Source organism: Phalaenopsis equestris, unplaced genomic scaffold, assembly GCF_001263595.1.
Source record: "Phalaenopsis equestris unplaced genomic scaffold, ASM126359v1 Scaffold211163, whole genome shotgun sequence".
NCBI classification, from domain to species: Eukaryota; Viridiplantae; Streptophyta; class Magnoliopsida; order Asparagales; family Orchidaceae; genus Phalaenopsis; species Phalaenopsis equestris.
Genome location: NW_018230188.1, coordinates 186,349 through 199,658, shown reverse-complemented (window position 1 = coordinate 199,658; position 13,310 = coordinate 186,349). Strand labels below are relative to the sequence as shown.

Here is a 13,310-nt window from a genome sequence, read left to right as displayed (position 1 = left end):
GATTTGGTTGAGTCTAGGCTGAGATCTTAGGGTTTTAGTGTGGACGGTCACGTGATCACTCTATCGGGGATGATGACGAGGAGCTGTCTGATTGCGCGTGTATCGGATAGACGGAGGAGATCGATCCGGACAGTGCTTCCTTACATGAACAGCGGGTCGAGTCAGCGACTACGTGGATGGTGGCATCCAACCAGAGCTCGCCGCATTTGCTTTTGGAGCTGGTTAGGATACAGTCACTGATAATATATGCAGAGAAAGCCGCGCATTTAAATAGAAAAATAAGAATTTTTTTGGATTTATTTAAATGCCTGAATTTCAAATATCCATATCTTTCTCTAAAAAAATTCATATCTTTAGCTTTAAAAATTCATATCTTGGTGTAGAAAAATTGTAAAAATAAAATAAAAATACCCTCTTGCTCGGTGAACAGAGGAGAACAATGTGGAAATAATTTGTAGTCCATTTGATGCATATTTTATTTTTAATTAATTAAACTCTGATTTGGATATTTTGATTCTCCATGCATGTAGTAATATCTCCATGGCTTAAAATTTTAGAATGTTATTGCCTTTGTCTTAGGGAACATCCTCTGATTTTTCCAAAATCAGTACCAAAGTCGGGGGAGGTCCCTAGACATAGATCCATATTTTTTAAGTTTATGTATATTATCTGCATAAATTAATCATGATAATTAGCATGTTGCTCAAGAAATTCCAAGAAAATTTTGGACCAGAGGACCCATTAGAAATAATTTTATGAGTTAAGTCATTAAGAATACACTTAATCTTCACCAACCCTTAAACACAAATAAAATTAATTTTTAAAATCACAAACAACAAAATGACTTAATTTTTTATCTCCACTACTGTTTAGGATCCAGAGAACTCACCATAAAAATTTCAAAGCATTTTGAGTTCATTTGATAACTTAAGTTGATTTTTAAAGATAAATATCATTTTAGCACTTAAATGATTTAAAAAAAACCAAAATATAACTAAAAATATTCTAAAAACTTGTTTTTTGAATTTTTTGAGTTTTTTGTGATCAGGGGTATTTTCTAAAAATAAAATGATATTTAAAATAAAAACTTGTTTTTTTAGCTTATTTTTAAATATTTAAAAAATTAAAAATCACAAAAGTAATAAAATTCATGAAAATGTTCTAAATTACTTCCTAAGCACTTAGGAACAATTATGATATTTTTCATGATTTCTAAATAAAGATAATGAAATATAAAGCTTAAAAATAATTTTTAAATGTTAAAATGGATTTTCTCTAAAAATAATTCCAATAAATCAAATAAAACTCAAAAAAATTTAAAGTTTTCTCCTCTAGGTTCTCTGACCTCAAGAAGATTTTTCAAAAATAAAGAACTTAATTTTCCCCATTTAAAATATTTTATATTAAATAAATACCTCATAAATTAAAATAATTCTTAAAATTTAAATAATATTCAAAAAATCATGAAATTTAGTCCAAAGGCTTCCCTAGTCAAGGTCTACCTCCAGTAACAATTTCAAGGGATTAAAATTTACCTTGGTCAAGTTATGAATTTTCTTTGAAGAATCCTGTTTTTGCATGAAAATAATTATATAAATTAAATTACATTTTGAAAAATCACATTTTCTCATCTGATGTCTTAATTGACCCATGAATGAGGTAGGATAAAAATTTCAAAGTCATTTGGATTAAATTTGATAAATTATGAAGTTTTAGAGCCTTAAGGGCAAAAATATAATTTTGGAAATTTAGCTTTAATTAACATTTAAGCTTAATTCAAGGAGGGAAATAGACAACCTCTGATCTAAATTTGAATGTTGAAACACAAAGGGTTAATTGGTAGAAACCAAACTCACATTCTTAATTAAAAAGATAAGTTAATAAATTTCTAAATTATTAAAATTTGGAATTTTATTAAAATAAAATGAACCTAGGACTTAGGGGTATGACATTTGAAGTCAATTATTAATCAATTTAATACCTCTATTTGATTTTTAAATGAAATTCAAATAATGAATCATGACCACCTAAAGCTTAACCTTTTCAAAACTCATTAAGACACTCACCTAGGTCTTAAGGGCTTAGTAGTAATCTAAGTTAAATCAAGACTGATTAAATGAGGATTAGAAAAACAAACACAATTAAAGTTAAAACATCTTTCAAACACTACAAGCATAATTAGGACCAAAATTTGGCTAAGTGTTCCAATACCACTAACTTGCCTCTTTAAGGGTCTTCACCCACATAATATTCAAAATTAAATTACAAATGATAATTACCTTACTCTTAGGGATAATTGATACATCAATGTTCATTGAGCATTCGGGTGTTTATAGGATGAATTATTAAGCAACATAATAAGTTTAAATGGGCTCGGGGTTTTTCACCAGGTGATAAGAGGGAAGCATGGACCTGCATCTTCCTCTTAACTTGTTGGATACCTCAGAGAGCTACTAAGCTTATTATGCTTTGCTTGACAAATATCATCCTTAATAAAATTAATAAGGAGCCACCAAAATATGACCTAGGGTTAGGTAGTTCGTCAAAATTTTACTTCCCCATGTCATATAAACTGCCTTAACATGCCTTTTGAGTTTCAAGTGGTGGAACGAGAATACTCGCTAGGTACGCTTTTACAATTTTTAGCGCTGTCTTTCTTGTACTTTCATTTTGTACTTTTATACCTGTAAATTTGCATGCTAAACAACAATGTCACCCTGCATGAAAACCAAAACCAAAACCAAAATAAAAACTAAAATCAACCAAAATAAAAATCACCTCCACAACATTCAAAAATTTAATCACAAACATCACACAAAACTACAATTGCAACTAAATTAAGATGTCTCTATCAGATGATTGGGAATTCCTCGGAGGAGGTAACCTACGGTTGCTAATAAGGCTTCCCACAGTCTAAATGAAATTATGGAACTCATTAAGTTGAGTTTAATAAGTTTATTTGGACTAAGTGAATCCAATAGAAAATAGTGCTATCGGAATGAGGGAACCGTAGGATCCTAACCGGTGTCGCACTAATCAACTTTAACATGCCCCCATAAAATTTAAAGAACTTCAACCATAGGGCCACCTGATTTGACATCATAACTTGACACACTAGAAAAGTCAAACTCGTTACAGCAAGGAGCTTGGAGATAGCATGGTGGGCAGCACTACCATCTTCAACAGCAAAACCTGTCTTCCCCAACTAAACCAATCTTCCTTCCCTAGATATAAACAATAAAGCCATAAGACATTGAGGTTGCTTTCTTGTGCAACGTAAATCCTCACCTTATCTTTAGGCCTTTGTATAGCCCGGTTATACAATATAAGCCCTAACTCGTCTTAGGATTCTGAGGTTGTCGTTTGTCACTACCTAAATCCTCATATCTTCCAGGGTATTTGTGTGATTGTTTCACACGAATGTAATCCCTAACAAATAAAATTGAAAGAACGAAACACCTAAATATTTCTCCTTAAAACTTAAGCCAAAAATTAGGATAGCTTGGGAAGTCACCGAGGTTCTCCTCTGGATCCATGACTCCCCTAGTTCTTCCTCCTTTGGACTCTACAACAAAATGTTCCAAATTTAAACCAATCCTCTTTCACACCTCTACGTCTAATCTCATTGAAAAGTTATACCCTTTGAAAATCCTTGAAGTTAATATTTCTTTAGTTTCACACGAATGTAATCCCTAACAAATAAAATTGAAAGAACGAAACACCTAAATATTTCTCCTTAAAACTTAAGCCAAAAATTAGGATAGCTTGGGAAGTCACCGAGGTTCTCCTCTGGATCCATGACTCCCCTAGTTCTTCCTCCTTTGGACTCTACAACAAAATGTTCCAAATTTAAACCAATCCTCTTTCACACCTCTACGTCTAATCTCATTGAAAAGTTATACCCTTTGAAAATCCTTGAAGTTAATATTTCTTTATTTTATCGAGAGTCTTATTAGGTGACTTTGGTCATTTAAGAGGTAATTAACTATAGGGGCTTGCTCTTATAAGAAGCATGTCTGAACCCAGCTTAATATAAACCCTATTTAATTTTTTATGTTAAATAGGAGAACTTGTTGGCAAATCAAAAGGTTTTGCAGACGAAACGGACGTCATATATCCTTTAGTTTATTTGATCGAGCCTCATCCTCAAGTTTTGTGTTTATCCTTTGGGATAGATACAAGACTTGATTAAACTATGAAAAATATGGGGTCAGTTTGATTTCATATTTTTCTAAAAATATATATATATGTAAATTAAAACATCCTTTCGAAACAAGCAACAGGATTTCAATTCCGGTGACCGACAACTTCTTACGGGCAACTCCGTCCAACAAAAAATAGCGTCAACAATGCTATAAAGAACATTAGCTAATTTGAAGTTTGAATAGTTCTGAAGACGGGCTAGGCAGGGAAGATACTGACTCTCACTTTAGAGTTCCCTCGGTTCTCTCCACCTCGGGGCTAACATCTCGATCAGAACCTAAAATAATAAACCTAGTTATAGGCTTTAACCTGTCACTTTAAAGTCCTCTAACTCTACACCCTTCAATGAATATTTCCCTATCTATTTTCACTCAATCATATGAACAATATTCTCATTCATACAACCTCATGTGATTCTTTCCAATTGTTGACTGAGACAATACCAGCCCGGTTTGTACATGTTCTCACAACAAATTTTAACACCTGGATTGGTCAAATTAAGAAGTAAATGAAGTGCAAGGATTTAAATCATCACAACTTCTTCCATCATTGAAGATTAATACTTTCCACAACTTCTGTCCAAAACATAATACTTATCATTTTATTAAGAAAGATAAAGAAAACCACTCAGAATCCATGAAGAAAACAAAACAACACTTTTGTTTAACAGAAGAAATCATTGCCAAACCAATAATAAGTCTCAATTAAAACTAAAAGTAGTCTCAAAACAAAAAGATAAAAACTCATCTCAAGTCCTCCACCAAACTCTTGAAGTTCCCTTGATTCTCTTCTCTTTACAATCACTCAAAATAAAATAAAATAACAAAAATGATAAATAAAAGTAAAAATGGTACCTGAAAAATCTCTCCAAACTAACTCCCCAAATGAGAACTTTCACTACTTTCCAAAACTTTCAGGACTCTTTTCTAAGTCTTCTCTTCTTGCTTTTATAATTTTCCAAAAGGTGTCTTGGTTTCTCTTCAAAATACTCTTCAAAATATGTCTAAAGAGGTGCGTTGGGATCTCTTCAAAATGTGTCTTGATTTGATGTCATCCTTTCAGAGACGCATTCTTTCACGATAATTTTTCTCCATGGTGGTAACAACCACCTATTAAGCCAATGGGAGCCTAAAAAACCTCTTCAAAATTTGCAGAAACTGAATTTACTTGTCCAATAACTGTCATTGGTGCTTAAGTGCAGGGCCTTTGGTGCTTAGGCGCGGCCTTCTCTGTTTAACCAGCGCTTAAGTGCCGAATCTGGCGCTTAGGCGTTCCCCGCTTAGGCGCCAAAACTCTGGCGCTTAGGCGCCAAAACTCTTTTACACATTTTTCATCTTTTTGCTCCAAATTTGATCCTTTTTCACTCCTTTAAGCATTTTTCACCCTTTTTACATGTATCTGCAAGCAAACACAAAAATGCGTTCCATTAAATCGCAATATCTCAAAAATAGAAATAAAAATGTGTCTAAAAATACTATATATTTTAGGTGTATCATACCCCAATTGATCTGCCAACTATATCAGCAAGCCCTTCCCATTATATTTTGGGTTAGCCACAGATAAATCATGTGCCATAATTTCCAAAGAATAGAACCAACAACCAAAAAATGGGGTAGACAATAAATACAAGAAATAAAGATCAGTAAGAATGTTATCTCCCAAATTCAATAGAAAGTGAAACCAATGATGAATTGGAATCCAAAATTCCCAGCAAAACCAAAAAACAAAGAAAGCAATGAAGATAATAATAAGGTTTTTCTTTCATGACAATCTTCTGTCAGTGTCCCTCCTCAATGGACCGTAGCCAAATCTCCTCTACCTTAGAGAGAGTGATATCCCTCTCCACTAATATTCTTGCTACTAAAGGTCTAGAGAGTTTAAAAGTAGGGAAGCCCATCTTCAATGGTCTTTTCAAAGCAAGTCCAATTTTGAAGAGGACCTTATGATTAAAAAAGTGTAGAGGAAGCCCTGATATTTTGAACTAAATAGGAACAATAGGGGGCTCCTTGCTTGAGTCAAATTTGGGGGTCCATTTAACTATCTTCATGGAGATTCCATCCATAGAGAATAGTTGCTTAGAAAATAGTCATGCATAATCCTACTTCAAAGCCAATTTGATCGTAATGTGTCGACCATCAACCAACCCCAAATTCCAAGCACCAGTGAAAGGGAAATTTTCAAAAAACCTTCTTAAAATTACCATATTGGGGTGTCAAAGCTAGAATTTGCCTATTAGGATGAATTTGCAATCATCCTTCAAGGTAACTAGATCCTCCTCCTTGTAATATATAATATTAAAGAGCAGCTCATGGCTCCTTACACGTTAGAAGTACAAAAGGTTACAAATTGGGGGAAGGAGAGTGGATCCCCGTCTAAAAGCAAAAGAAAATACAATAAAGTCCTAGGGGTTCCAATCTCCACAGTACAACTCCACTTGAAAATAAAAGAAAAGCTTAAAGGTAAGTAAAACCCAAAAATACATGTATTCCCAAAAAATGTATACCAAAAAGTAAAATTATACCCAAAAAGGACATGTACACCAAAACCCAAATTGTCAGTATGCGAGAACTGCAAAAGAGTAGTAGAGGCCTTCTGAATGGATAAGTAGCACATTGATGGAATACCAAAACCTGCAGAAATTAAAATTGCCCTATTACAATAAAAGAAGTGATTACAACATAATAGAATCTTCAAATCCTTATAGGCATCGCAAGGTGAGCTATAAAGAGTCTCATTAAAGTGATGATCCGCGGACCAAAATAGGTTAATCCCCCAACTAACATAAAATAAAAGAGGCAGATAGTAAAGTTTATCCCAGTCCTGAAGTCCTACATTAAAAATCAAATTTGAGAGAAGGAAAATCCATAATAAAGAGTGCATATCATGATCATTCTCCCAACCAGTGATATCAATTCGAAAATAGATAATCCGTGAGAAAGAGTGAGCCAGAGAAACATGGCCATATAAAGATAGCCAATCAAGCAATACCAATCTCATAATCTGTAACCAGCAACTATAAATTGAACCCACCAAATCCTTCCAAAATGGGTGGACCAAGAAAGTCCTACCAGCAAAGTATAAAATATAAGTGTTGCTATCTCAAATCAAGTCAAACTCATTACTGTGTCCAGAAAACACATCCATTAATTGATAATGCAGAAGAAGATAGGCAAGCATAGAACTCATATCCCCATAGGAATAATGAGTCATAGAGGAAGCACTGTAATGGGTCCAAGTATATCTATTCACCAATTAATAATAATTAACCAAGAAAATCTCAGTCCGCAAAGAATGACCAAACCAACAAATAAAGCCAACAAGAGTTATCAAGCAAAGGCCAAAATCGAGGCCCCCACACCCAAAACATAAGAAGTAAATAGAAGTAGAATTCCCAATATCAAAGCAGCAGGTTCTTCCAAGATAAGCCAAAAACCAAGGGCCCAACAAAAAAATGACTTCATGCTTAAAAACCCAAAATTTCTAGCCAAGTAAAAGCTCTAGCAACATCTTCAAAAGATGCAAAAAAAGGCAATCCAAAATAACCAATACCAAATCCATAATGTACAAAAAGAAAATCAAATAAGGGGGCAGCACCTTAAAAATGATACTCATAATATAAGAGCTGTTATCACCAATCAAGGCAGACTCACTACTATGTCCAGAAAATACATTTGTTACTAGATAAAGCTGAAAAAGGCAGGCAAGAGCAAAAGTCGTATGCCCATAGGAGTAATGAATCATAGAACAAGAAACGTAATGGGTCCAATTTATAATTGAGGCTCCAACATGGGAAGTACCAATTTATAATAACAAACCAAGAAATTCTTAGTCCGCAAAGACTGTCCATACCAATATATAAAGCTAGCGAGTTCGTTCAAGTTAAGCCCAATGCAAAGACCCCAACAGTCGAGGCCCCAACATGGGAAGTAAATATAAGGAGTCTTCCCAAACTCTAAGCAACAAGTTCTTCCATGATAATCCCAAAACTGAGGGCCCAACATCCAAAACATGTGAAGAAAAAATAAAATGGCTTCCTACTTAAAACCCCAAGATTTCTGGCCAAATAATAACTCAATCAACATTTTAAAAATGAACATAGAGGGAATCCAAATCATTTTGAATAAGTTTATGCAAGTATGATGGAGGGGTATCTCCAACAGTAGCATTTTGTAGCTTCCATTTGGCCAACCAATCAACAACCTGATTCCCTTCTCTATAAGTAATAGAGTATAATATGTTGAGACAATGCCTTTCAATAGTATACCTCATTCTTTTCAGCAAATCTAAAATATACCAAGGTGGTTTAATCTTAGCCACAAGAATGTTAAACATGATTTCAGAATCAGTTTCCATTGCAATGCCATTTAAATTTAAAGAGGTAATAATATGAAGAGTAGCTAGCTCAACATAGCTCTCAGCCTCAAGTGTGGAGTTGGCAATACAAGGTGAAGCAAAGTATGCAATACATCTACCAAAAGCATCTCTGATAAGCCATCCCATACCCTTATGCGCATTTTATCAAAATTGGTTTCCTAACCTTGGCCACAGTAGGAGAGGCATCCTGTCTAAAGATGGACTTTCTGGCCTGTTTAAAATAAGCAACCACTCAAATGGAAGTGGTATAAGGGCTGTGACCCGTTGCTTCATATTTTTTATTATTTCTTGCCATCCAAATAAACCATAAGATAATAATAGGAAAATAGAAGTGCTTGCTTAAAGAGGGTTCAAAACCCTTCCAAATCTCAATAATTATTCTGAAATTCAGATTAGTGGGCCAATGGATACCAAAATAGCACCCAATATAATGCAAAACTTCTTTAGCAAACACACACTCAAAAAATAGATAATTAAAAGATTCACCACCATTTTTACAGTTGTAACAGAAAGAGGCAAGTTTAAGCTTGTTCAACATAAGTATATCATCAAGAGGGGGCAACTTATGAAAGTATTGCCAAAGGAAAGAATAAATAGATGGAGAAATAAGTTTATGCCAAATAAAAACATGCCATTTACATGGAGTAAAGGAATGTAAGTTAGAGTAAAGCCATTTCGTGACAGAAGTGCTAGCATGATTCTTCCAAATATGAAGAGCCTTATCTTGAGGTTTAATAAGAATTTTAGCTATAGCAGGAGCAATTTCACCAACTAAGGAATTCAACATATCAAGATTCCATTCACCATTAATCCAACAATCTGAGACCAACAAATTGACATCATAATCTTGAGCAGGCAAACTAGAAAATTTAGAGAGACCCCAGTTATCCTTCTAAAATGAAATACTACCATCACCAATATCCCAAAACATGAAATGAGAAGCTACATCACACACAGCAATAATAGCTTTGCAAAGTCTCGAATCCCCCACTCTCCAATTGACAGTTGAAGGGTGGGAATTTTTACAATATTTATGATGCATAAATTTAGCCCATAGAGACTCTCATAGCCAAAATTTAAACCAAAGTTTACACATGTTAATATCAATAATATGCTGCAAACTTTTAAACTCAAGCCCACCAGCACTAAGAGGTTTACAAGTATAGTGCCAAGTAGTCTAATTTTTGGTAGATCTGGTGCCTTTCCAAAGAAACTTATTAAAAATATTTTATTAAAAATAAAATATTTTCAAGATTCTTTTGAGTGCTCTTTTTGGTTTTAAGAACCTGCATCATAAAAAAAGGGAGTGTACAAAGAACACTTTTTAACAAAGTGAGCCTACCTCCGTTAGAAAGGAAGTTATTTTTCCAATCATTTTTTTTGAGTTTGACCTTATCAATCACCTCATCCATATGAGATTGCCAAGTTCCACCTCTAAGAATGTTGACCCCAAGGTACTTCATAGGAAGCTTAGAGATTTTACGACCAGTTAAGTTAGGAGCTCAAGCAAGGGTGTTAGGTGGAGCACCTTTTTCAAGATACATGGAGCACTTAGCCAAGTTGAACATCATCCCAAAGGAATTTTGAAAATATATTGACAAAGTCATGGTAGCTTTGATGGCACTTTTGCTAGCATTTAAAAACAAAATGGCATCATCGGCATAAGCAAGGTGGCTTATAACAATTTTAGACTTGTGGGAGAATTGAAGATAAGGACGCTTGTGATGCAACTTATTAGTAAGTCTGGATAAGTAATCAAAAGCAATTATGAAAACAGTGGGAGAAGAGGATCTCCCTCCTTGATGACCCTACTGGCAGAAAAGAAACCACGAGCTTAACCATTAACCATCACACTATAGCTATTACTGGACAGCCATCTCTGTATGAGAGAGCAGAAATCCTGTTTAAAGCCTTTAGCTTGCAAAATATTGAGAATTAAGTCCCAGCTAATAGTATCAAAAGCTTTCTTTATGTTCAATTTGAGGACCATGTTGCCCCCTCTGCACTTTTTGTCCAACTCCTCAATCATTTCTTGCGCTAAAAGAATATTATCAGTAATGTCCCTACCCTTAATAAAAGCAGACTGTTGCTCAACAATAATATGAGTAAGATGAGGATGCAATCTGTTAACAATAATCTTACTCATGATTTTTGAAATCATAGTGGTGAGAGATAGAGGGCAAAAATTATCCCAAGTGATCTTATCATTGCTTTTTAGAATAAGAACTATCAGAGCAGAGGTAAAATATTTATTAGGATTATTACCCAAGGAAAAAACTTTGGATAACAAGAATAACTTCCTTCTTTATGACCTCCCAAACATGTATGTAGAAAGCAGAAGAGAAACCATCAGAACAAATGGATTTGAAGGCATTCAAGATTTCCTGCTTATCTGGAGGATAAACCAAACTAAGATTATTAGTATAATCATACTCATTCTCAAAATAAGTGGGATCTATAGGCATAGTGTGAGAAGAAGTGTGAAAGAGTTCAGTGAAAAAGCTAACAACACTATCACCAATCACATTCATATTAGTTAAAAGACTCCCATCAGCCTTTTTAGTTTTTAAAATGTTATTGATGTTTCTTCTATGCTTAAGAGTAGCGTAAAAAAATTTAGTGTTTCTATTCCCTGCAATAAAGGAAGAATCATTAGCTTTCTGATTAAGCAAATTTTCCTCTAAAGCAATAGAGTCCAATAATGCTAGATGAGCTTGAGCAACAGTGTCCATCAGATGAGGGGGAACATCAAGTTGAGCTTTCAAGGAATCAACTATATTCTGAGCATCCTGCACTTTTTTATGAACATTACCAAAGACTTGGTAATTCCATTTAATGAGGTGAGCAGTCACTTTCTTATGCAATTGCCACAAGGAAAACTAAGGAGTCCCAATGTCATCGTACCAAATCAAGAAAAGAAGCATGTGAAGTCCAAACATTAAGAAATTTAAAATGAGATATGGATGGCTTGACAGTGAATGCCAAAGTAAACAAAATAAGATTATGGTCAGAGGTAACATGACTCAAATGTTGCACCTTTACAATAGGAAAATGACTTATAAAAGCTGAATTAGCCAAGAAACGATCCAATCTATGATAAAGAAAACCCCTCCTCCAAGTATAAGGAGATCCAGTATAGCCCAAGTCATAAAAACTTGCATTATATAGAGTTAGAAAATCTATTAATAAGGGCTTGCTCAACTCTGCCACCTCATTTTCTTTCCATCGGCTTCATGATCATATTGAAATCCCCACAACCAAACCAATTCTCAATGATGATACTTCCCATTAACTCAATTTTCTACCAAAGTAAGTTAATAAAAGTGCCCCACCCCTGAGAACCATAAAAAAAATTGGAGTGAGAACGTATTGATCTTCATCTTCAATAATTGAAAGAGTGACAGTGGGCTTCTAGAAAACCCAAATTTTGTTGTTAATGTTGCAGTGAGAACGATAGCCTTTAAATTTATTCAGAATTCTGCGTTTATTAACATGAACCAGAGGTTCCAAAATAACAAAAATGAGTAATTTGTGAACCCTACACAAGTTTTTAAGCCTATTAAGGGAGTTAGGGTCTGCCACTTTCTTAATATTCCACACCATTATGTTAATCATGATGACGTGAGTCAACCCTTCTAGAAGATCTAATATAGTTGACCAACCGTTCTCCATCTGAGTGATAAGTACCTTCATGAATAATGTTACTTGCGTTAAGTGTAGATATCTCAATGTTACGTTTAGCCTTTTTCCGTGAGTGAATTTTGCACTTGCCATTCATTTTCCAAAGTTGAAGTAGCATTATCAAGAGCAGTATTTATATCAACTATTTTAGAATGAGTTCCAACTATAGGAGAATGAATCATGATACTAGGAAGAGTAGATTGTTCAATATCTTTGGTGTGTCCTGCAAGAGAAGAGTGTTCATTATCAGTGTTTGCTACCACAGACTCCTCTGTGATTGTTTATTCATCAGGCCCCGTAAGAGTAAAGTGTCTATAAGACACATTATCATTATGTATGTGTGAATTTTCATCTAACTCCCCATTTCCATTAATCTGCATAAGTTTAAGTGTAGCATCATTACAAAATGTGAGACATCAGTTCCTAGATGCCCATCATTAGTACTCAATTGTTGAGGTATGGCTTCAATACAATTATTTATAGTTCCTGTAACCAAAGTCTGCAAATTAGAAGTAGCATTAGTAGCAAATTTTCAACTAAATCATTCTCATTTTCAGCACTAGGTGGAGCATCATGCTTAGTATTTTTGATAGTTTACATAGCATTATGAGTATTTTTGAGTTGGGGTTTCAATCAAAAGTAAGAAGTAGTTTGATGCCCAAACATTGAACAACGAGTACAGTAAGCCGAATGGCTTTCAATTTCAATAGGCTGCTAATAACCTTGATGTTGCAAAACTATCTATATTTCATTACAGAAATGTTGAGTAATATCTCGTTCAACTAATATACGTGCTTCAGATGGTCTCGATAAAGTGAAAGTAGCATGATCCATTTTCAAAGGCTTCCCATATGCACCAACAAGTGATAAAAGCATTTCGTGGTTAAAAAGATGTAATTTAAGCACTAGAAATTGAATCCATACCAGAATAATAGCTTTAGGATCAAAATGAATAGACCATTTCTGAAATTTCATCAAACTATTTTCCACCCACATGAACCTTTTAGCAAAGAGAAGAGTCTAATCCTCGTCATTAGCTAATTGTATAAAAA

General features: G+C 34.2%; 1 protein-coding gene across 1 annotated transcript in view; it reads right to left on the bottom strand.

Annotated features, from left to right (window-relative positions):
- Positions 1-8,703, bottom strand: part of LOC110036819 (probable acyl-activating enzyme 16, chloroplastic) — a 20,071-nt gene extending 11,368 nt beyond the window's left edge. Inside the window, 1 exon segment of the mRNA XM_020741352.1 lies at positions 8,468-8,703. Coding sequence (XP_020597011.1) covers positions 8,468-8,703 — 236 coding nt within the window.
- Positions 8,704-13,310: the final 4,607 nt, after the last annotated feature.